The sequence below is a fragment of the Salmo salar genome, chromosome 20 (genome assembly GCF_965601325.2).
Source record: "Salmo salar chromosome 20, fSalSal1, whole genome shotgun sequence".
In the NCBI taxonomy this organism is placed as follows: Eukaryota; Metazoa; Chordata; class Actinopteri; order Salmoniformes; family Salmonidae; genus Salmo; species Salmo salar.
In genome coordinates this window covers 11561150-11582672 of record NC_138310.1, presented here as the reverse complement: position 1 = coordinate 11582672, position 21523 = coordinate 11561150, and the positions used below count along the sequence as shown (strand labels likewise).

At 43.8% G+C, this 21523-nt stretch overlaps 1 protein-coding gene across 6 annotated transcripts in view; it reads left to right on the top strand.

The window, feature by feature from the left end:
* The window catches only part of mef2cb (myocyte enhancer factor 2cb), a 98738-nt gene that overhangs the window by 29522 nt on the left and 47693 nt on the right, over window positions 1-21523 (top strand). For all 6 annotated transcript variants that reach the window (XM_082966193.1, XM_045702953.2, XM_045702954.2 and 3 more), the window contains exon 2: window positions 8276-8465. In XM_082966193.1, coding sequence (XP_082822319.1) covers window positions 8412-8465 — 54 coding nt within the window. In that variant the 5' untranslated portion in view covers window positions 8276-8411. The remainder of the gene's footprint in view (window positions 1-8275; window positions 8466-21523) is intronic.

Here is a 21523-nt window from a genome sequence, read left to right as displayed (position 1 = left end):
GTTTAGATGGTACAATGACTCTCTACACTATAAGTGCTTGTTTTGTCACATAAACTGAAATTAGGCAAGCTATTCAAATTTCTGCATATTGCACCTTTAACAATTGACAGTTCTCTCTCCTCAAAAACATCTCTGTTTGCTAATGATCCAACTGTAACATGAGTAAATAGAAAGAGGCATGTACCACACACACACACACACACACACACACACACACACACACACACACACACACACACACACACACACACACACACACACACACACACACACACACACACACACACACACACACACACACACACACACACACACACACACACACAATCTACACAGCCTCTGAATTGGAAGAACGCTTGAACACATTACACCATGATACACTGCTATCAAGCTAATCCCAGATGTACATTCTGCTAATCTCTTTAGCTGCTAACGCGTTAAATTAGCCCTAATATTTGGTGTGATTCACCACCAGCACAGAGGCCCACCTACGCATGGGCGACAGCCCAGGTTTAGGTCATTCTCTCCTGTATGTTCCTAAAGGACATGGGGACGTGGAGGGAGGGAGAGGAATTGATAGCCATTCGTCACCGTGCCTATCTGGGTCTGACAGACGGAGAGCGCTGCGCTGGTTGATGTGCCACACAGAGGAGTCACTGCCTGTAATGACATTAGAGACACAATGAGAGAGGCAATACACAGTCCCCTGGCCACTGTCTCCCCTCTCCCTCCCACAACCAGGCAACACACAGATAAACAGCTGCACCTCCACAAACAGTACACAACTCTAAACACTAGCCCTGCGTACAGTATGACATTTTTTTGTGTTTTTTGGGGGGGATTAAGAGAAGATATATGACAGGGATTATTAAGCGAAACGGAGCCAAGAGAATATGTGTGTGTGTGTGTGTGTGTGTGTGTACTCATATTCAGATTGTTCGGAAACTGTATTAAAGCAGTTTTTTCCCTCCTCTTCAAGGAAATGGGAGTTTATTTTAAAAGAGAGAGGGTTTATTTAATGTAGCATAGACCTCCTAAAAGGTTTACTTACTGCAGTGTAATATGTTATTTCAAATCATCACAACCTAATTTCCTATGAGGATAGAGGATACTGGCGTTTTTTCAATACACATGCTATTACCAAATGTGTATCAGATGTGCTATGGGGAGAGAGCGGCTTCGCCGCCGAGGTGGGGTTCTAGGAAAAGCACCACCAATCCTGTCATGATAAATGTATTTCTCCAATTCTCAGCAACATAGGCCTACCTCGAGTACGGTTGAAAAATATCAAATGTCAGCATATGTTGGTGAATGTGTTCTTCATGAAGAGGACCTGGGTTTCAGAGTTGTTGTCCCTCATCATTCAGTATATGTTGTCGACATATCTTTCTCTCTCTCTCTTTCTTTTTTTCTTTCCTCCCTCTCCCAAAAGCCTTGATTTGCACCAGGAATTAGAGCTGAGGACCAGCCTAGATAATGTTCCTATTTTTTCTCTTCACTCTTTGATTAACTCTGGTGCAGTCCTCTACGACAGAACATGAAGAATACCCTACCTAATATTGAGCTGGCCCATGTTGATTCCAATGTTATCCCACAGTTGTGTCAACTTGGCTGGATGTCCTTTGGGTGGTGGACCATTCTTGATACACACGGCTCCTCCCCTTCATCTACACTGATTGAAGTGGATTTAACAAGTGACATCAATAAGGGATCATAGCTTTCACCTGGATTCACCTGGTCAGTCTGTGTTATGGAAAGAGCAGGTGTTCTTACTGTTTTGCACACTCAGTGGATACAGTGTCTATTAAGGCGAGAAGAAACGCTGCCGACGTGCTGTATATTGGTTTTTGGTGACTAAACACTTGGGAGTGAAGCGACCTAGAATCAAGCCTCATGGTGTACTGAGTGTATGTGTTCCCATCACCCTCCCAGCTTCACTTCTGAAAGAGAGAGAGAGAGTTGGAGAAAACAGAAAGAGTGTTAATTAGTGTTCATTAGATCTATGTGCTGAATCTCCCTCTCTCCCTCCCTTTCTCTCTCCCTCCGTCTGCCTAACAGATGGGAGGGTTGTGGTTAGAGCTCTTCCCCTCCCCCCTGAGAGGTCTGGTGCCTGTTCATAGATCCCTCTTTCTGCTTTTCTCTCGTTTTCTCTCCTCTCTCTTTTTCCCTCTGTCAGCTCTCTCTAGGCTCTGCTACTTTGAGTCCAGACTATTCTGTATAGGTATGGCCATCATTCTTTATCCTGCTCTCTCGCTCCCTCAGCCCATCATTGCTTTCCCAATGTCCACAATGACTTTAGCATTTACCCACACTGGCCCTCCCCCAGTTGTGTTGGGATGCGAACTTTGTAAAGGAGAGAGAGAAAAGAAATCCTTTGGTCTCTCCTTCCTCATCTCTTTATTTGTCTGCTCTGTCCTCTCCCAATATGGTTTGGTTTTGGATTAGTGAATTGGCTTAGTGTGGCGTAGAAAACGTGTTAGTCTTGTAAGTCTTCTCTCTTCCTCTCTTTTCACTCTGCCCTCAAAAGTGTCAGTCTTGTTCTTCTGTGGAGTCCTCTTTGAGTGCATAAATGGCCAATAAACTCAGCAAAAAAAGGAAATGTCCCTTTTTCAGGACCGTGTCTTTCAAAGAGAATTTGTAAAAATCCAAATAACTTCACAGATCTTCATTGTAAAGGGTTTTGACACTCTTTCCCATGCTTGTTCAATGAATCATAAACAATTAATGAACCTGTGGAACAGTCCTTAAAACACTAACAGCTTACAGACGGTAGGCAATTAAGGTCACACTTATGAAAACTTAGGACACTAAAGAGGCCTTTCTACTGACTCTGAAAAACACCAAAGAAAGATGCCCAGGGTCCCTGCTCATCTGCGTGAACGTGCCTTAGGCATGCTTCAAGGAGGCATGAGGACTGCAGATGTGGCCAGGGCAATAAATTACAATGTCCATACTGTGAGACGCCTAAGACAGCGCTACAGGGAGACAGGACGGACAGCTGATTGTCCTCGCAGTTGCAGACCACGTGTAACAACACCTGCACAGGATCGGTAGATCTGAACATCACACCTGCGGGACAGGTACAGGATGGCAACCATAACTGCCTGAGTTACACCAGGAACACACAATCCCGCCATCAGTGCTCAGACTGTCCGCAATAGGCTGAGAGAGGCTGTGCTGAGGGCTTGTAGGCCTGTTGTAAGGCAGGTCCTCACCAGACATCACAGGCAACAACGGCGCCTATGGGCACAAACCCACCGTCGCTGGACCAGACAGGACTGGCAAAAAGTGCTCTTCACTGACAAGTCGCGTTTTTGTCTCACCAGGGATGATGGTCGGATTCGCATTTATCGTCGAAGGAATAAGCCTTACACCCAGGCCTGTACTCTGGAACGGCATCGATTTCGAGGTGGAAGGTCCGTCGTGGTCTGGGGCGGTGTGTCACAGCATCATCGCACTGAGCTTGTTGTCATTGCAGGCAATCTCAACGCTGTGCATTACAGGGAAGACATCCTCCTCCCTCATGTGGTACCCTTCCTGCAGGCTTATCCTGACATGACCCTCCAGCATGACAATGCCACCAGCCACTGCTCGTTCTGTGTGTGATTTCCTGCTAGACAGGAATTTCAGTGTTCTGCCATGGCCAGCGAAGAGCCCGGATCTCAATCCCGTTGAGCACATCTGGGACTTGTTGGATCGGAGGGTGAGGGCTAGGGCCATTCCCCCCAGAAATGTCCGGGAACTTGCAGGTGCCTTGGTGGAAGATTGGGTTAACATCTCACAGCAAGAACTGGCAAATCTGGTGCAGTCAATGAGGAGGAGATGCACTGCAGTACTTAATGCAGCTGGTGGCCACACCCGATACTGACTGTTTCTTTTGATTTTGACCCCCCCCCCCCCCCCCTCCCCTTTGTTCAGGGACACATTATTCCATTTCTGTTAGTCACATGTCTGTGGAACTTGTTCAGTTTATGTCTCAGTTATTGAATCTTCTTATGTTCATGCAAATATTTACACATGTTAAGTTTGCTGAAAATAAATGCAGTTGACAGTGAGAGGACGTTTCTTTTTTTGCTGAGTTTAGTTCTACCTTGTTGGGGTGGATTGCTCTCTTTCTCTCTCTTTCTCTCTTTCTCTCTCGTTCTGGCCGCAGCGTCTCATGGTGGGACGCCATCAGAGAGGTAAATTGGATTGAGCTGCTCTGTGGTAATCTGTCAGGGTGGTGGGTGATTACTGTCGCCAGCCATCCCTTCCTCACCAGGCCTGGAGGAGGTAGGAGGGAGGGAGAGAGAGAGTGAGCTGATGTTGGGGAGGCAGTGGGCGATCTCAGGGAGGACTGAGTTGCCTTGCACTCAAATGGGATGGTAGCAGGTGTGTGGGGAAGGGGGTTGAGGGTTGAGGGAGCGTTAAGGAGCTGGCGGGGGGGGGGGGGATCTCGTGTTTGAGGGAGGGGGGAGGGGAAGGAAAAGGGAGGAAGGGGGATCACCGGCGTGGGGCTAAGCAGTCGTACCTCACATCAGCCGCGTTGGTTGCTGGAGTCAAAGCCCAGATGAAATGTTCAAGACACTGTCAGGTTCTGATTGAGGTATGCTGGCCTGACTGGGGGATTTATATGTTGTTGTACATGTACTGTAGTTGTTGTGTCTTTGTCTGTGGAGTGTTGAGCACCACTGTTAGGCTCTAGTGTTAGTTTGTCTGATGACACTTTCATCTTCCTGAAAGCACTTTGTTGTTTTTACTGTGAAGACTTCTTAAGATTTGTTCAGTGTAACCATAGAAAGTGTTTCGGGAAGAATGAACCACTGTCTGATTTGTTATGTTATTATCTTTAGTGCCGTTGTTTCCTATGGTTGCTTATGCAGTCAGTGGTCTTGTTTCCAGTGTTCCATGTCCGTGTCATTCGCAGTGGTGCTCCAAACCATCATCACATGAGTACGGTTTTGTCACAAGGGTGCGAAAGAAGAGCATGCCTTTGTTGAGGCGTTAATGGGATCATTATGCAGAGAGAGAGAGAGAGAGAGAGAGAGAGAGAGAGAGAGAGAGAGAGAGATCAACAAAATATAAGAAAGCTCAGGAAATGTTTTTATAATAATTTTACCATGGAATGATGTGTATACCTTTGATGTGGAACTACCCCGTTCACTTCCATTTATTTTTCAGCCCCATAACGGGTTACCTTTAGACAAGTCTTGTGAAGCTTGTGGGTGCCGTAGAGCAAAACAACCAACATGTACGTGTGCGTGAGAGTCTCAGCTTTCATATAAGTTTTTAGCTCAAACCGTTCGACTCTACCGGTAGAAGTTGGCACATCTGTTGGACTGACTTCAGAAAAGTCCTGTGACACTTGTGGGGGTCGTAGAGCAAAACAGAGAACACCATCGTGTTCATGGGAGTCTCGGCTTTCCATAGTGGGTTCGTAGTTTCTAGCATGAACCGTTTGGACTCTGCAGATGTTTTTGTGACAAGACCGATTTTCGGGATGTCTCCTGATCTGACAAACACCGCTGACATTGATGAATTGGGTGGATTTAGACCTAACCCATGCAAAAACGAGAAGTCTATACCTTAAACAGACAGATTTTTATGGATTTTTTTTATTAAGCTAATTACATTTCCACGTGGGCACGCCAATCGAATCAAGGGGGCAAGCTTGATCGCCATGTTGGAATGAACATGTGAAACCTGAGAAACTGTCAACCTGGAGACCATTAGGAGCCATCAGGCTATGGGCTATATCTAACTGGCTTGATTACCCTTCACTCCACCTCTCAGGAGAGATGGCCACACCAGTGGCATACAGAAGAACAGGTGTTTTGAACCTGTGCTCTCCAATACTGCGGATAATTCTCACTTGTGCTCATAAAGCAAGATCAGATGGGAGTGTTACAGGGAAGACTTGTGTTTCCGCTCAAGTGAAGGGTCAAATATACAGCAGTGGGGGTTTGGAGGGGCTTTCTTGTGCTTTATGTCACTTAATAAACACATGGATTCAGGTTAGAGGGAGATCAAACAGGAAAGGAAAGATAGGGGGAGGGAAGTGTGTGTGCGTGCGTGTGACTGTGTGTGTGTGCCTGTGTGTGTGTGTGTGTGCGTGTGTGCATGCGTGTGTGTGTGTGTGTGTGTGTGAGCAGTAGAGAGGGAGAGAGAGAGTGAGAAAGACTGACATGTCTTTTGGTGAAGCGGTGTTGTCTTCCACATCAATGTATCCGGGCTCATGCTGCCAGGTGCTGGAAATCTGGTTCAGAAAGGAGAGAAAAGAGAAGAAGGAAAGGGGGAGAAAAAAAGCAAGGTAGATGGAGGGTTTTTAATACGACGGCTCTGACAGCTCTCTGCATTGCACTGAGCTTAAATAATGGGATGCTCATTTGCATAACGAGGGACGTTATCACCTCTACTGTCAAAAGAAAACACAACAACAGCTCTTCTGCTCTTCCCTGAGATAGATTGGGTTGGCCTACTTTAGCACTCTGGAGAGAAGCACCAGAGATCTGGCTTACCCAAGCGCACACACACACATGCACAACCTCTTTGGAAGTCAGCTATTTCACTCTCACACACACCATCGGTCCAGCTCAGCCCACACACAAATGCGAGTGCATGCACTGCACACACACGCTCAAACACAAACAGAAGCGCACGCACAAACAGACGGACACACATGCACGCACGCTCATACACACACACACAGACAGTGGTGTAAAGTACTTAAGTAAAAATACTTTAAAGTACCACTTAAGTAGTTTTTTGGGGTATCTGTACTTTACTATTTCTATTTTTTTTTGTTTTACTCCACTACATTCCTGAAAAATATATGTACTTTTTACTCCCATACGTTTCCCCTAACACTCAAAGTATTCGTTACATTTCAAATGCTCAGGGAGGACAGCAATGTTGTCCAATTCACACACCTATCATTATAACCCGTTGTCATCTCTACTGCCTCTGATCTGGTGGACTCACTAAACACAAAAACTGCATTTGTAAATGAGGTTGGAGTGTGCCCCTGTCTGTCAATAGATAAAAAAAATATTATAATAATTACACCGTCTGGTTTGCTTAAAGATACACTGGGCAGAAATCACTCTACCATTTCCTGTTTGCTAAAATTCTAATAGTACGCCTAATTTCACTTTATGTGACAAAGCAAGCAAGTATAGTGTAGAGAATCATTGTACCATCTAAACCGCTGTGAAATATATTTTCCATTCCCAAACTATTGTATTTTCAGCTGTTTGAAGCTGGTGTACAAAACCAAAAAGTAAAAGATGCAGAAACTAAATTTAAGAATGGGAAGCATAGAAATAGCGTACCTAGAACAGATCTACCGCTTCTTGTGTAGATGCTTTTCAATGAGAATTACAGAACTTCAGTAGTATTTTACTTGGTGACTTTCACTTTTACTTGGGCAATTTTTCTGTTAAGGAAGCTTTACTTTTACACAAGTATGACAATACATAAAAAAATCCCCCACATATATCCCAGACTTTGGTTCAACACACACACACGCACGCACTCATGCACACACACACACACACACACACACACACACACACACACACACACACACACACACACACACACACACACACACACACACACACACACACACACACACACACACACACACACACACACACACAGTGTCCAAGTGGTTTAAGCTCTGTTCTTTATGGAATTTGGTTCCATTTCCATTGTAGGGAATCAGCTCTATTGCTGTGATTTTAAAGGTAAAATCTATAGTGTTTTTGTCTGAACAAGGCAAGGCTAGGTTTTATATCTGCATCCAAGCCAGTCTCCATGGTACCCATTTTGGAACCGTATTGGAGGTAGACTAGACTAGTCATACCTTGCTGTCGTTCTGTCAACAAACTGCTGTTTTTCGGGAGGAACAAACTGTATTTCTTAGGCTGGAGGTGTTGTTACACTGTAGGTGATTAGAGCGTTTAAGTTAGCGGCACTTTCAAAACACTGTCAAACTCTCTGTGAACGAGGCAAGAGCCTGACAGCACTGTCTCTCCTCATAGTCGGCACGGAAATGCAACAAACCTGATTTGCATGATATCAACAGTGAAAAACACAGCGCTGCTTTCACAACATGTTGACGGATTCTTTGTCTTTCTTCACCCTCCCTTGTGGCTGCGATGATGTGCCTTCCCCCCCATCCTCCACCCCGTTTTTTTTGCCATATTTCATTTCACTTAATGTTTATCCTCTCTCTCCTTCTCTCTCTCGCCTTTTCTCTCCCTCTCTCTATCTGTCTCTTTCTCTCATGCAGATACGGATGCTGGAATCTTTGAATTGATCGGAGCAAGTAAAGAAGAAGAAAGAGCAGTTTGAGGAAAGGCAGAAGAAGAGCGAGGGAAGAAAGCGTAACGTTCTTTAGGGAGAGGAGAGAAGAAAAGGACGGGACGATGGGGAGGAAAAAGATTCAGATCACGCGGATTATGGATGAACGCAACAGACAGGTAAGCCCCATGGAGAAGGGAGGATGGATGAGTGGAGGGGTGGATAGGAGGAGGAGTATAGGAGGGGGTGGGGAAACACCTTATTGTGGGCCTGGGAGAGAGGACGGTAGGTGTGCTGACTGAAGTCTTCAGGGAGTCTGGATAGGATGGTGTCTTAGTGGTGGTGGTGGGGGGAGGCAGAAGGGTGTAGGTGGGATAGCAGGATGATTGTTCTGGGTACCCTTGGGGTAGTAGTTTACATAGGGGTAGTAGTGGGTCTTGTTTTTGTTAAATCTAGCGGCCCACTCTGAGGCTAACGGGCAACAAACACTGGTGGCACCCTTTCATACCCTATCACACCATGCCACCCGCTTTAGGTCCTGGCAGTGGAATATTACTATGCATGGGGGTGGGAAGGGAGGGGAAGGGTGGTAGAAAACACAAACAAACAACCAAACAGAGACGGGCTGGTCCAAGGTGGCGTTTACTTACCACACACTGCTGAGCCCGAGAGAGGTGCGTGGAGCTGAGAGAGCGCTGAAAGGCGGACATGCTCCCTCTGTGGCTGAGCTGGTTATTGGGGCTTCTGTAGTTTTCCTCTCAAGGTACAGATGCACTATCTTAATTTGATCTGTTTTTCACAGCAGGAAAATAATCTACGGAGCAATTTCAGTGCCAACCAAAAGTGTATTTGAAATTTATAATTTATAATTTCTATTAGGATATTGAATTGGAATGTAATATTTTGGAATGTTTAATGCACAGATTGAATCATTGAAGTCACAATTTTAACTTGTATTTCATGATTTCAACTGAATTGAATGAATATTTGCATTCAGTTTTAAAATTATGTCTATTTAATTGAATATTCAAATTCAATATTTATACATACATTTTCAAAATGGTATACATACATATTGCATTAATTGTCTGTGTATCAAGTTTACAAACCATCATTTCAAGTAAATCAAAGTTTCAAATATTCAGCTTCTCAGATGCATTCAGATTCAGTTTACAAATTCAGTTCTCTAAATTCAGATTCAAAACCAGTGACAACATCCTGGTACTTTGCCAGCCAGGAAAGTAGAGGAGATAGAATCAACTGCTCTCTGTGGTAAACAGAAGCTTCTGGTGGTTTCTGAAGCCATGTTGAATTTATTTACCTTCTATGAATTTGGCTCTAGCATTTGAACCGCTTTGGCTATAAGCTATTATGACCCCATTCCTGAAAGCTAAGACTCTCTGGAGCATGGATGTGCTCCCCTCTATGATGATCACAGCCGCTCGCGAGTTGCCCTAAGTGCCAGATGGCCAGTCCGCCCCCGCTTGAAACTAAACTATGTCAAACACAAACTGACACATCAAACTAACACGTCTTCAGGTCTCAGGCAAGGTTCTCATCACATAAGCATGGATCACCAAACCATGCGAGTAACCTTGCTGGATCTTGAAAACATGCACTAGTGTAGCAGATGGGGATCTGTGAAACTTACAACTCAGCCTGAAGTGTCACCCCTTGCACAATTGAAGAAGGCCTTTTTTAATAGTGTGGTGAGTTGAAATGTTTCAGGAGGGCGGGCACAAGCTCTAAATCATTTTGACAGTAACCCTCCTAAAAGTCATTCATAAACCTTTTAATTTCCATGTGTACTATGAAGCTAAGTGTTTGTTTCTTTGGCTTCAGGAATGTGACTCAGGTCTTGAAAAATATTTTTTTTTACTGATTGAAAGTATAAGGGATATCGGTGAACAAATGCCGTGGTCAAGACAATGATGGCACCAGTGCAATGAGTGGAGCTTCCTCAGGTGTTCAAAAGTGCATATCAGACCAAGAGCCTAATGCTTCTTAGGTAGTCCTTTATGCAAAGCGATAGTTACAGGGATGGTAAAAACAGCTTGATTTCCATAGCAACATCAGGGAAACTGAGAAGAATGGAGTGGTGCTTCAAATAAGCAGTTCTGCAACATCTTTAATTGAGCCTCTCATTCTCCTTAATTGCCGTCAACAACACATTACGTAAAGAGATTACATGTATAGGAAGCTCTGGGGACAGGTTGTCTGGATACTGGACAGCCAATAAATTGGCAGATGCAAACAGATTATCATTAACAGTTCTTGAGGGCTTGAACAAAAAACGCAGTCTCCGATTTTGTTCATACTGGTGAACCGGCTTTTGAGTTGTATGGTTGCAATATGAACAGTCCCTTATCTCTGGTATATCTTAGAATGCATCATTCAGTTTAAAGTTTAAATTGTGTGCAGCACAATGGAAATATAATGCACAATGTCTCTGGAAAGACTGTCTGGGTTGGAAATACTCAGTGGAGAAAACAGTCAGGCTCGCAACCTGGACCTACATACAGACCGTGGTGAAAACATTTACAAACAAAAATGGAGGACTTAAGGAGACCAGGGTATTGGCCAGACAAAACCTGCTGAGTTCAACAATAAATAGTGGGTGAATTTATCCTCAAGCCGACTACTCTTAAAAATTGTTAAGCTATTTGATGTGTAATTTTTTTATTAAAAAGTTCATGAATAGCAGCTAAATAGCAACTATATACGGCATATAGATAGTACACTGCATAATTAAACAATCCCTAGTAAGCTAGTGTTTTAAGGGTGGACTGACTGTATTGTTTGGCATTAGGCTGGTTTTACGCACATCAACTTTCTATCCAAGCTGGGAGAGAACGCGAGGATGGCTCATGTCATGCAGGTTCATGTTGTCTATACAGGACAGTTGTATATTCTAACAAATCTATTGTAGCTGATTAGTATGCTGTTGCATCAAACATGTATTTAACAATCTGAAATGTTTGAATTTCCAACTTTAATTACAGAACACCTAATTACATTATTGCCACCAGCCAGCAGGCAAAAAGTGGCAGCATTGCAACACTGTGTATAGCTTCGTGAAATGTTAAGACTTGAGAAAATGACGATAAAATAGGCCTACCAATAATTGTATAGCTATTAGCTAATGCAATGCTATACATACCCTGGTACCACAGAAAGCCTATAATCGATTCAACAGGCATGCAGCCGCATAGACATGTCGCAATTTCAGCACCATGGACAGCAATCGGTAGTCTATACTTTGTGATAACAAAGGGTCACCCCACCTCTGTTTTGGCAGAAGTCTGAGGGATGGGCCTAGAGAAATGTAACGACTCTCAAATTCATAAACAGAGCTATGGATACAAGGACTGACCATCCATGATATCAAAATTATAGTTTTAACCATGTTTTGAGGCTATACAGTGTTTGACTAAATGTACTTTGTTTCCAACCATTGGAGTAAAACAAGCTTATATTTTGAGTTCTGGTGGGGTACGAGAGTTGAACTAAGCTCATGAGGCATTTACAAGTTGTATTTTTTAGAATATATATATCTTTAATTTATAAGTCCAAAAATGTATGTAAAACCCAAGATTCTAGATTTAATGTTCAATACATTTTAGAAGATGAGGCAAAAATGTAGATAAAGGCAAAGTATTTACCATCAATATCACACAGCTTGCTTCATTTGTGGCCAGGTCTTAAAGTAACTGTCCAGTGCTTCTAGATTTCTCTGAAATATTATTACTAATAATTCATTACAATATGAGTGAAATAGTTTTCCTTCCAGAAAATGGTGTGGGCGTCATTAGAAATATTGGCCAGCTCATCCTGCTCAGGAGGATGATATCATCCTCTATGAGTAAATAACAAGCATTTTTTAAACAGTCTGTTTGAGATACAAGTTTGAGGTGCGGTTTTTGAAGTATTTTTTTCTCCAATTTATGCTTTGGCCACAAACCAGTATAGGATGAGTCAACAACATTATTTGGCTATGAGTTAACAGAATTTAACTTTTAAAGGTGAGATTTTCAATGGACAGTTAATTGAAAAGAAAAACGACGGAACATCAGCCACACAACCCAGGAAATGGATGGAGAAAAACTTCTCTCTCTGCCCTCCAGGCCCCCAATCCATCACTTCCTGTGGCACCAGTGACCACCGCCACTCTGTCAGCTCCCTGTCAGTCCAATTCGATCCATATGCTGCTAACGTGCCCCCTCCCCTCACAGGTCACACACACCCAGGCTGTCCCTCCCTCCCCAGTCCTCACCACTCTGTGAACCATTATCCCATGCAACTTACTGTCACAACATTCAATGGTTGTTACATCCAGCACAGTTGTTGAAAGACTCTCTTAGATCCTTCTACTGTGCTTGTCATTCTGTATGGCTAACATCTAACAGAGTTGCTCACTGACCCCTCTAACCTTTGACAGTATGATATCTCCACATAAACACTGTCATTGGGCTCTCTTCACACTGCCATTGTGGACTCCCCTGAAGTGGCTGTTGCAGCTGGGTGGACTGAGTGCTCATTAGTGAGACAAAAGAAATAAGAGAAAAAGAGAGATTGGTGAAAATAGAAGGAGGGGAGTGGAGCTGTCATAAACTCTGTTATTTCCTACTTGAGTTTCTGGGAGATCTACATTTTACATTTTAGTCATTTAGCAGACGCTCTTATCCAGAGCGACATACAGTAGTGAATGCATACATTTCATAAAAAATGTTTTATTCCGAACTGGTCCCCCGTGGGGGGGACCAGTACAGTTGTTGCCAGACATCAGTGACAGGTTATTGAGTCAGTGTGTTGTAGTCAAAAGGAGGAGAGAGAGAGATAGGGAGTGTGGAGGAGGTCAGGAAGTTTCAGTGGAGAAGGCTATCACGTTGCACCAGTGCACACTTCCTGTCTGCTGTTATCTCAGTCTCCTTTCCCTCCCTCCCTGTCCCACCGCAGACCGGGCTCACCGGTCGCACCAGGCACTCCGGCTCCCAAGGATGAGGAGGGGAGAGAGGGAGACAGGAAGGACACCTGAGGGGAATCGATGCCACAGATATCCGGGTTTCGCTTACAGAGAGAGAGGGAAGGAGGGAGAAAGAGGAGGGGGTTGAGAGAGAAAGAAAGTGAACAAGCATATAACAGTTTATAACTGAGGTCTCATGTAAGTCATTTTACACCAGCCTTTTTACACATTAATTTGCATTCATATTGATACAAAATCCTTAAATAAACCTTTTAAACAACTTTTGAATAAGCTCTTTTGCTTTTTGCCATACATGGCAATGTTGGTAAAATGACATCAGTTCTCTTATGTCTGAGCCAAGCAACAAGGATATGAAGGTGACCGTCACAAGACAGACAGGGACCTTTGGCACACAGAATTTATTTATAATTTTTTTGTCTAAATGGCTGCCTGGCCTTTGCATATTTTCACTTCCCCTTTGAGGAAACTTCTGTGCGCTTCAGCCAAATACACATCAGAGGTGTTATCTTTAGCCTCCACATTCTTCACATGTTTGTGTTATTTTCACGCAAACGAGCTCCCAGCCTGCCCTGAACAAAACTCTTATGACTTAAAATCTACGTAACGCTCTCTAAATCACAATCAATCCATACACATGAAGGAATAGATCAAAAATTGTTTGAAGTGGTAGATCTTAGTTTCACTCTGACATGTATGTGGGGAATCAGGCCGATGTGGCTGTCGACATTTGACATCTCATTTCATACTATCGTTGCTATTGCGGCGCAATGTAGACATTATGGGAGCCTTTCACCTCTACTCACTAGAAGCGTCCGCTCCCCTGCTCTCCCTGCCTTTTATTGAGTGGCACCGTTCTGTTAGGGCTGTCAGCACCACCCTGCCACCCACCGGGCTCCGCAGCCCACCATGGCGCCATCACCGCGGGCACGGGACCTCCGTCTCTCTGGGCGGCCACTTTGGCCTGCCACCCCCAGGCCCCGAAACACTTCCTCTGAGCAGGGGCACCACGGCCAGGCCTCCCTGGCGTTGAATGCCTGCCCAGAGCTCTGGACAGAGGGCAGCAGTGTTTGAGCCCTGGCTCCCACCCCCCCGGCCACTCAGACCCTCTCCCAGCCCTGGGCACATGAAAGAGCCCCCTGTGCCATAAACGCATGGGCCGCAGACAGAGAGCAGACACACACACACACACACGCACGAACGCACGCACGCACGCACACACACACACTTACATACATTTGTATTTAACACACACAAGCACACATACATTTAAGTAGAAGCACTGAGGTAAACACATCTACCGCTCGTCTTGTCGTTAATGTCCAGGGTCAGCCATCATGGATTCCAGCTAATTGGGTATAATTGAGGGTAATGCAGAGTGACAGTTCAGCCGTGTGTGTGTGTGTGTGTGTGTGTGTGTGTGTGTGTGTGTGTGTGTGTGTGTGTGTGTGTGTGTGTGTGTGTGTGTGTGTGTGTGTGTGTGTGTGTGTGTGGTGTGCGGGCGTGCGTGCGTGCGTGTGTGTGTGACAGTGGGGGTGGTGGGTTGCAAAGGGGAAGAGCCCTTTTGGAGGGGTCATAGGTTAAACATGGATGAGGTCATTAGTCACAGGAAGTAGACCGCTGAACCCCAGCAATCACATCCCTCCCCAATCACATCCCCCAGTCAGGACTCAGAGAGAAGCGAACACAATGATATATCTTTATCTTCTTTCTTATTTTTCTCTTATCGAGACAACCACAGCACCGCAGAACGAGACATGGTTCTTTCACTCACGACAATTGTGCCGTGTCTCCAATCAACAGTGGTGTGGTGAGAAAGCTTGCAAGGTAAATTAACAGCAGGAAAATAATGAGGCCCTCAGGGTATTTCGTCACCCCTGCGCTCCTCCTCTCTTCCCCAGTTTCCCACCTTTTCTCTTCTCCTTCTTCTTTTAGTGATCGTTACCTATGCGAGCCAGGCTCCTCTGTGTCAGCATGCTCAACCCAGAGAGCGCTCGCAAAAATACCTCACCTTTCCTCCACTTCATGCCCTCTTTTGTCTTCTTATCTCTTTTATCTGCCTCTTGTGCTCCTCTTGTACTGCCATTCTCCACTTTGTCCTCTTTTCATGCATCTTGTTTCTCTATACTCGTCTCGTACTGCTATTCTCCACTTTGTCCTCTTTTCATGCATTTTGTTTCTCTACGATTCACATGAAAGTAAAAATATAATTATTGGTGTTTCCCTTTTTCCTTCTTTCCCCTCTATCGTTCAACTTGCGCTCTGTGCCACGAGACATTTTCACCCTCACAAATGAATGAAAAGGAAAACCTATTTTGGTGAATCTCGCCACCAACTAGGCCCTTGCAGAGTAACATCCACAGCGGGCAGTGGATATATTACTTTCCACTTGTGGTTTTACAGAATAAGCAGGGACATACAGCGCACGACCATACTCGGACAGGAGTGCTTTTCTCAGAAATCAGTGCCTCTGGGGAAATAAAAGCCAATGCAGTCTCTGCATTAGCCATTTTTCATATTGTAATGTCGAAACAAAATTCAGACATTACTTATTGATAGACTTTAATTGATTAACTTCAGTTGAAATGTAATCTCTTGCACAGGACCTTTGTTTTTGCTGAATTCAGAAAGTCTAGGAAAGGTTATTAGGAGTGGGTGGGTGCTGGGTGGTGCAGGGGAGTAGAGTAAGCATATATTAGAGATGTGAGCTGGAACAAAGCTCCTGTTGTCATCATGCATCTCCAGAAGCCTGTATGGCCCAGAAGGAGAGTTCAAGCCCAGGTCTTGGTCTCCTCTCCTTAATCCTTTTGTGTGAGTGTGAGGAGTCCATCTCTTCCTGCTTTGGCTTCTGACAATGAGTGTTTGTGTGGAGGGCGTAGGGCTGTGGCGGTCATGAAATGTAGCATCTCCAGGCTTCCACGCATACAAGCTGCATTCAAGCCGCTGTTGTGCGCCTTTGGAACATCTACGATTAAAAAGTCAAAGCATAAATGTAATAACACCAACACAATAAATCCATTATCTATTTTAGTCAGGTCTAAAGAAACATTATGATATGAAGAAAATGTATGTCAGAAGAACAGAATATGAGTTAGCCTACTGTATGTTATCTGGCTATGCTCCATGCCATAGTCTGTAGGTTTGTTCTTTTAGCAGACCAGATATGCTTATAAGTCCCATTACATTATTTTATATTATATGATTTTATAGTCAGAAGAATATAATTTAACTTAGCTGAATAAAATAGAAAGATTATTTTTCTCATTCCGGAGCAAGTGTGCAAATGAAGTGGCTATGTTAAGTGTAAGAGCAGCTGAGATATAAATATAAGAACACTTATTTTACTCCACCCATCAACCACTGTTTGCGGAGCATGCTCTCGCTACGCGACAGGTGATATTCCGCCCAAACTCTGTATGCCACGGGCTCTCCAACCCTGTTCCTGCAGCTAGCCAGTGCTTCATTTGAGAAACCAAGGGAAATCGGTTCGGAAACATCGGTAGTTTTTACAACGAAACATATTTCACTAAACTGTTGACAGCCCTTCTGCACACTTGAGAAAGGAATAAAGAACAAAGAGAGGAGGAGATGGAAACTTATGGCGGTGAGATATTCTGTATAGCTAAAGGTAATGTTTCAGCCTATTAATGATGAAAATATAAAAAAATCCCTATTACTTGGTTATTCAAAATCATATACAAATTCAACAGAATTGTAAGCAGAATTGTAAGGTAGGCTATGTATTGTATTGTATTGCAATCGTAATTTTAATTCAGGTATTTTTTTCGAACTTGGACTCATAAGCCTATGCATATGTATAAGTTCAAATATGCATATGGGTGTTTGAATGAATCATCACCTTAGAAAGTGCTGTCCATTTTGTTGTGTTAGACTTTGAACCTGCTTTTGAACTTCTTTCTTCAAATTGATCGTCACAGCGAGGTGAGTTTTAAAAGTAGGATAGGCGTACTGTTTTGATGATGTGTTTGATGTGATTTTCAATTGTATTTGCATTGACGTCAGAGTGGTTAGAGGGACAATAGAGCCCTGACTACCAGGCCGTTAGTGACCTAATGGTTGTTAGGGTACTTCCAAAACATGTCCTGAGTGCATAAGAGGAGATTACTGTGACTCAATGGTCACGTGAAATTGTACTGCTGTCATGACTCGTGTGTGGCAGTAATACGGTCACCGTAACAGCCCTAGGAGGGCCATGGTAATGAGTGCTGGCCTGCATGTGTCTGTATCTGTGCATGAGTCTTAACAAAATGTTGTGTGTGTGTTTGCTTTGTTAAATGCCTGCTCTCGGTCCCTGTCTTTCTCCTCCTCCCCCCCAGGGAAGTGCAGGCAGGAGGTGGGAAGCAGAAGCGAAGCCATTGTGAAGGGGAAGCCACCGGGCTCTTCCTGTTATGAGAGGAAATGCATACAAATGTGCTTCCTGTGCCCCCCCCCCCCCCCCCCCCCTTCATCCTCCCCCATGTGTGGCGCAGAATCAGCCACTCAAATCAAATCAAACTTTATTTATCACATGCGCCGAATACAAGTGTAGACCTTACAGTGAAATGCTTACTTACAACCCTTATTAACCAACAGTGCAGAAGAGTTAAGAAAATATTTACCAAATAAATTAAAGTAAAAAAATAATAAAAATAACACAATAAAATAACAATAACGAGGCTATATACAGGGGGTACCGGTACCGAGTCGATGTGCGGGGGTACAGGTTAGTTGAGGTAATTTGTACATGTAGGTAAATGGAGCTCCTTGTGGTAAACATGTTTGTCCTCTTTGTTGATGCTGTCCATCATGAGGGGACAGGGAAGGAGGGTGTATAGTATGTGAGGAGGCAGGATGTTCAGCCTCTGACCCGTTGAAGTGCTCTAGCAGACAATGCCAAATCGTGAGGCCTTTGGGGGTTTTATTGCACACTGTATCTTCTCACTGTGCATGACCATGAACCATTCTGTGCAACAATAGGTTTCTAACTCTGGGGCCCCTGAGAATTCTGCTGGGAAAACACACTCATTCACAATTTGTTTGGTTTACAATGTTCTCCCCACCAAACCTCCAGCCCTGATAGCAGCAAAGGTGCTACAACAATGTTCTGTTATTAGCATGTTTTGATATTGCTGACAATAGGATAGGAGATATTGCTAGTCCTCCATTGGACACTCCATTCAAGGCAATGGGGACCAGAACATTGGTTCAAGATCCCATAGCGGCAGGAAGTGCCTGCGGTTACATCACCAGCACAAGGGTCGTGTCAGATGGTTAATTGCGTTCACATGTGGGCATTATGTGAGGTCAGCGATTCACAGGGCAGCGTTTCGCTAAGCCAACCAGTGAAATGCACCACCACTCAGAGAACTAACTAGGCCTACCTTCTCCATGTTGTAGTAGATGTGTTCACATGCACATATGATTGATCAGATGCATTACTTGTATTTTCTATTTCCATGTGAAGAAAAAAAAAACATTGTTCCTTGTGAGGTTGTGGTGCATGTGACTTTGAAAGGGTGTCAGCGTGTACTGTTTATATGTGTGTGTGTGGTTTTTTAGGTGTAGGTGTTAAGATTATGGAATGGCGTTGGGTTGTTATTTTTATGTAGGTGTTACTTGTCATTTGATCAGATTTTTTTTGTTTCTAGGATATAATATGAGCTGGAGACATAGACCCCCACTGTGCCATGTGTGCTGCCAACCACTTTAAAAAAACAAAAGTTGTCAGTTTAAAGTGAGTGGGTGATGCCACCTCTGGGCCTGCATGTTCGCTCAGCAACTGTTCTTCCGGTAGAATGTACCTTTCCCTAAAGCCTCTGGCACCAGAACTTCAACTTCCTGTAAGTTCCTTCAACTTCCTGCCACCTGAGGAAGACACCACTTAGGACGTGTTCCAAACTAGCCTCACATGACCTTCTAGTGGTGTCTTGTTGAGTTTGTCATGTAGCAAGTAGCCAGCAGCAGCAGGCCTAGTTAAGCCTTGGTGTTTGTATTTCTGTCCCACTGCATTATAGATTCCAGTGGGCTTGTTATGACAGTTAATCATCCAGTCGCTACCTGCCTTTGGTCCTTGCGTCTGAACGGGGGTTTGTTTTTTTAGCATTTTGGTATGACTGTAAATGTCACCATGGTATTTAAAGCCCAGCGGAGCCATTCTGTGGTGAATCATTTGAGTTGTACTGAAGTCTAGAGCCTTTTTCATACGTCATTGTAGGGGAGTTGAAAGCATGTCCTGTCTCTTCTTTCAACCTCTGTTGTCTTGAGCCTTGGTGGCCATTCGATATGGAGCTCATTGTGGTGTGGTGACATCATTCCCCAACTCAGAGGGAAGGCTGGGACAGGGTCTGTAGTTCATCTGAGGTTGGCCTATACAGAACGGCGCTGCTCATATCATCGTAGAGAAGAGGATGTCGTTTGATATTCGATTTCCGTGGTGCATCCTGTCAGATTTCATTTCAGGAAAGGCAAAACTCTATTGATATCTATCCGTCTTCTTCTCCTCTTTCAGTCCTGAGAGATTCTCAGCTGCTGAAGACCTCAATGATACACTGAAGGACACTGTAGGAAAGATCTGTATTGATACGTTCAATTATTCCTTCACTGGTACATTGATCTGGTCCATCCATATCTGAAGTTTTTGACTCCAGAACTTTCACACTAGTAGACCGAAACAGTTGGCAGTGCTCCTAATCTCTTCCTAGTAATTTGTATTCAGGACGTGTGTAATTGGTTTGTTATTGGGGAGGTTTAGCTCTTGTGTTTGTGGCTCGTGTAAGGTGTCAGTAGAGAACAGAAGAGACAAACGCTTCAGTTAATCAACATGCCTCGATCATTAGCAACCAGCTGGGCACTGTTCTGGAGATCTCTCTCTCTCTCTCTCTCTCTCTCTCTCTCTCTCTCTCTCTCTCTCTCGCTCCACTCTCATCAGCTTCCTGCTCCAGTCAAAGATAAAGGAGAGGAAGAGATAGAGATTTAATTGAGTATCTATAGTCTTGGTGATCTGGAGAGGTACCAGAAAAGACGACACTTGAATGTTTCTTATTGTCCTATTAGACCCCAGGTAATTATCAGGTTATCACAGGGTCGTGAACCAATCAGATTCCTCCTCCATGCAGAGAACCAATGTAAAAGCACAGGATAGTGTTTATGAAGCAGACACCTAGTAGGTTTCACCTACTACGCTGGTATGGGTCGTGAGGCCCTAAAAATTGTCAATGACTCCAGCCACCCAAGTCATAGACAGTTCTCTCTGCTACCGCACGGCAAGGGGTACCGGAGAGCCAAGTCTGTGACCAAAAGTCTCTTAAAGCTTCTACCCCCATGCTATACGACTGCTGAAGAGTTAATGAAATGGCTACCTTGACTATTTGCATTAATCCCCTTTTTATTTGCACTAACTATCCTGCACTGGTTCTATGCACACTCACTGGACTCTACCCACACACTCACACATACTCTACTCCAACACACATATACACACACACATACACACACACTACATACACTCACACACAGACAAAACACAAACACAACTCACACATAGACACACTTTCACACTCTTTCACACCCTTCACATACGCTGCTGCTACTCTGTTTATTATATATCCTGATTGCTTAGTCACTTTTACCCATATCTACATGAAAAAAAACTACCGGGCCCCTAACATAGAAATCAGAATGTTTCAGATTAAAATAACGTACTGAACAATATGTGTTATTAAATGTACTAACTATAAGCTTCTGCTGCTCTATACTACAATTGTGCAGATTCTAGTTTCCACCGTCATCCTTTGCCTATATTAACAGTATTGCAAACATTTTTGGTTCCTAATGTTAACAAAAGCTGTTTGTGTCATGAGAGTTTTATGATGCTTTATTATAAATAACTACACAATTGGTGACTTATTTTTTACTATATGGTATTGTAGTCAGTTTTAATGAAGAAATTACCAATGCTCCATGTTTCAGATTAAGAATCTATTACCAATTCTTATAAACAAGGCTAATCCTCTTCTGCCCTATGCATAATTCATAAATATATGCCTAAATAACATACCCTAAATTTAAAAAAATCCTGAACTATGTGGACTGCAGGCATAAAAGTGGTACCTACAGAGAACAAGCTTCTGTGAAACTGCAACTGTAGTGTCAAGACATTATGTGGGCCTTCCTGAGTAAGTTCAACAGGAGATAAACCATAGCAGAAAACACTCTGAAACAGTATTTTGCCCATCCCCGGGCAGGCTTGGGTAGAAC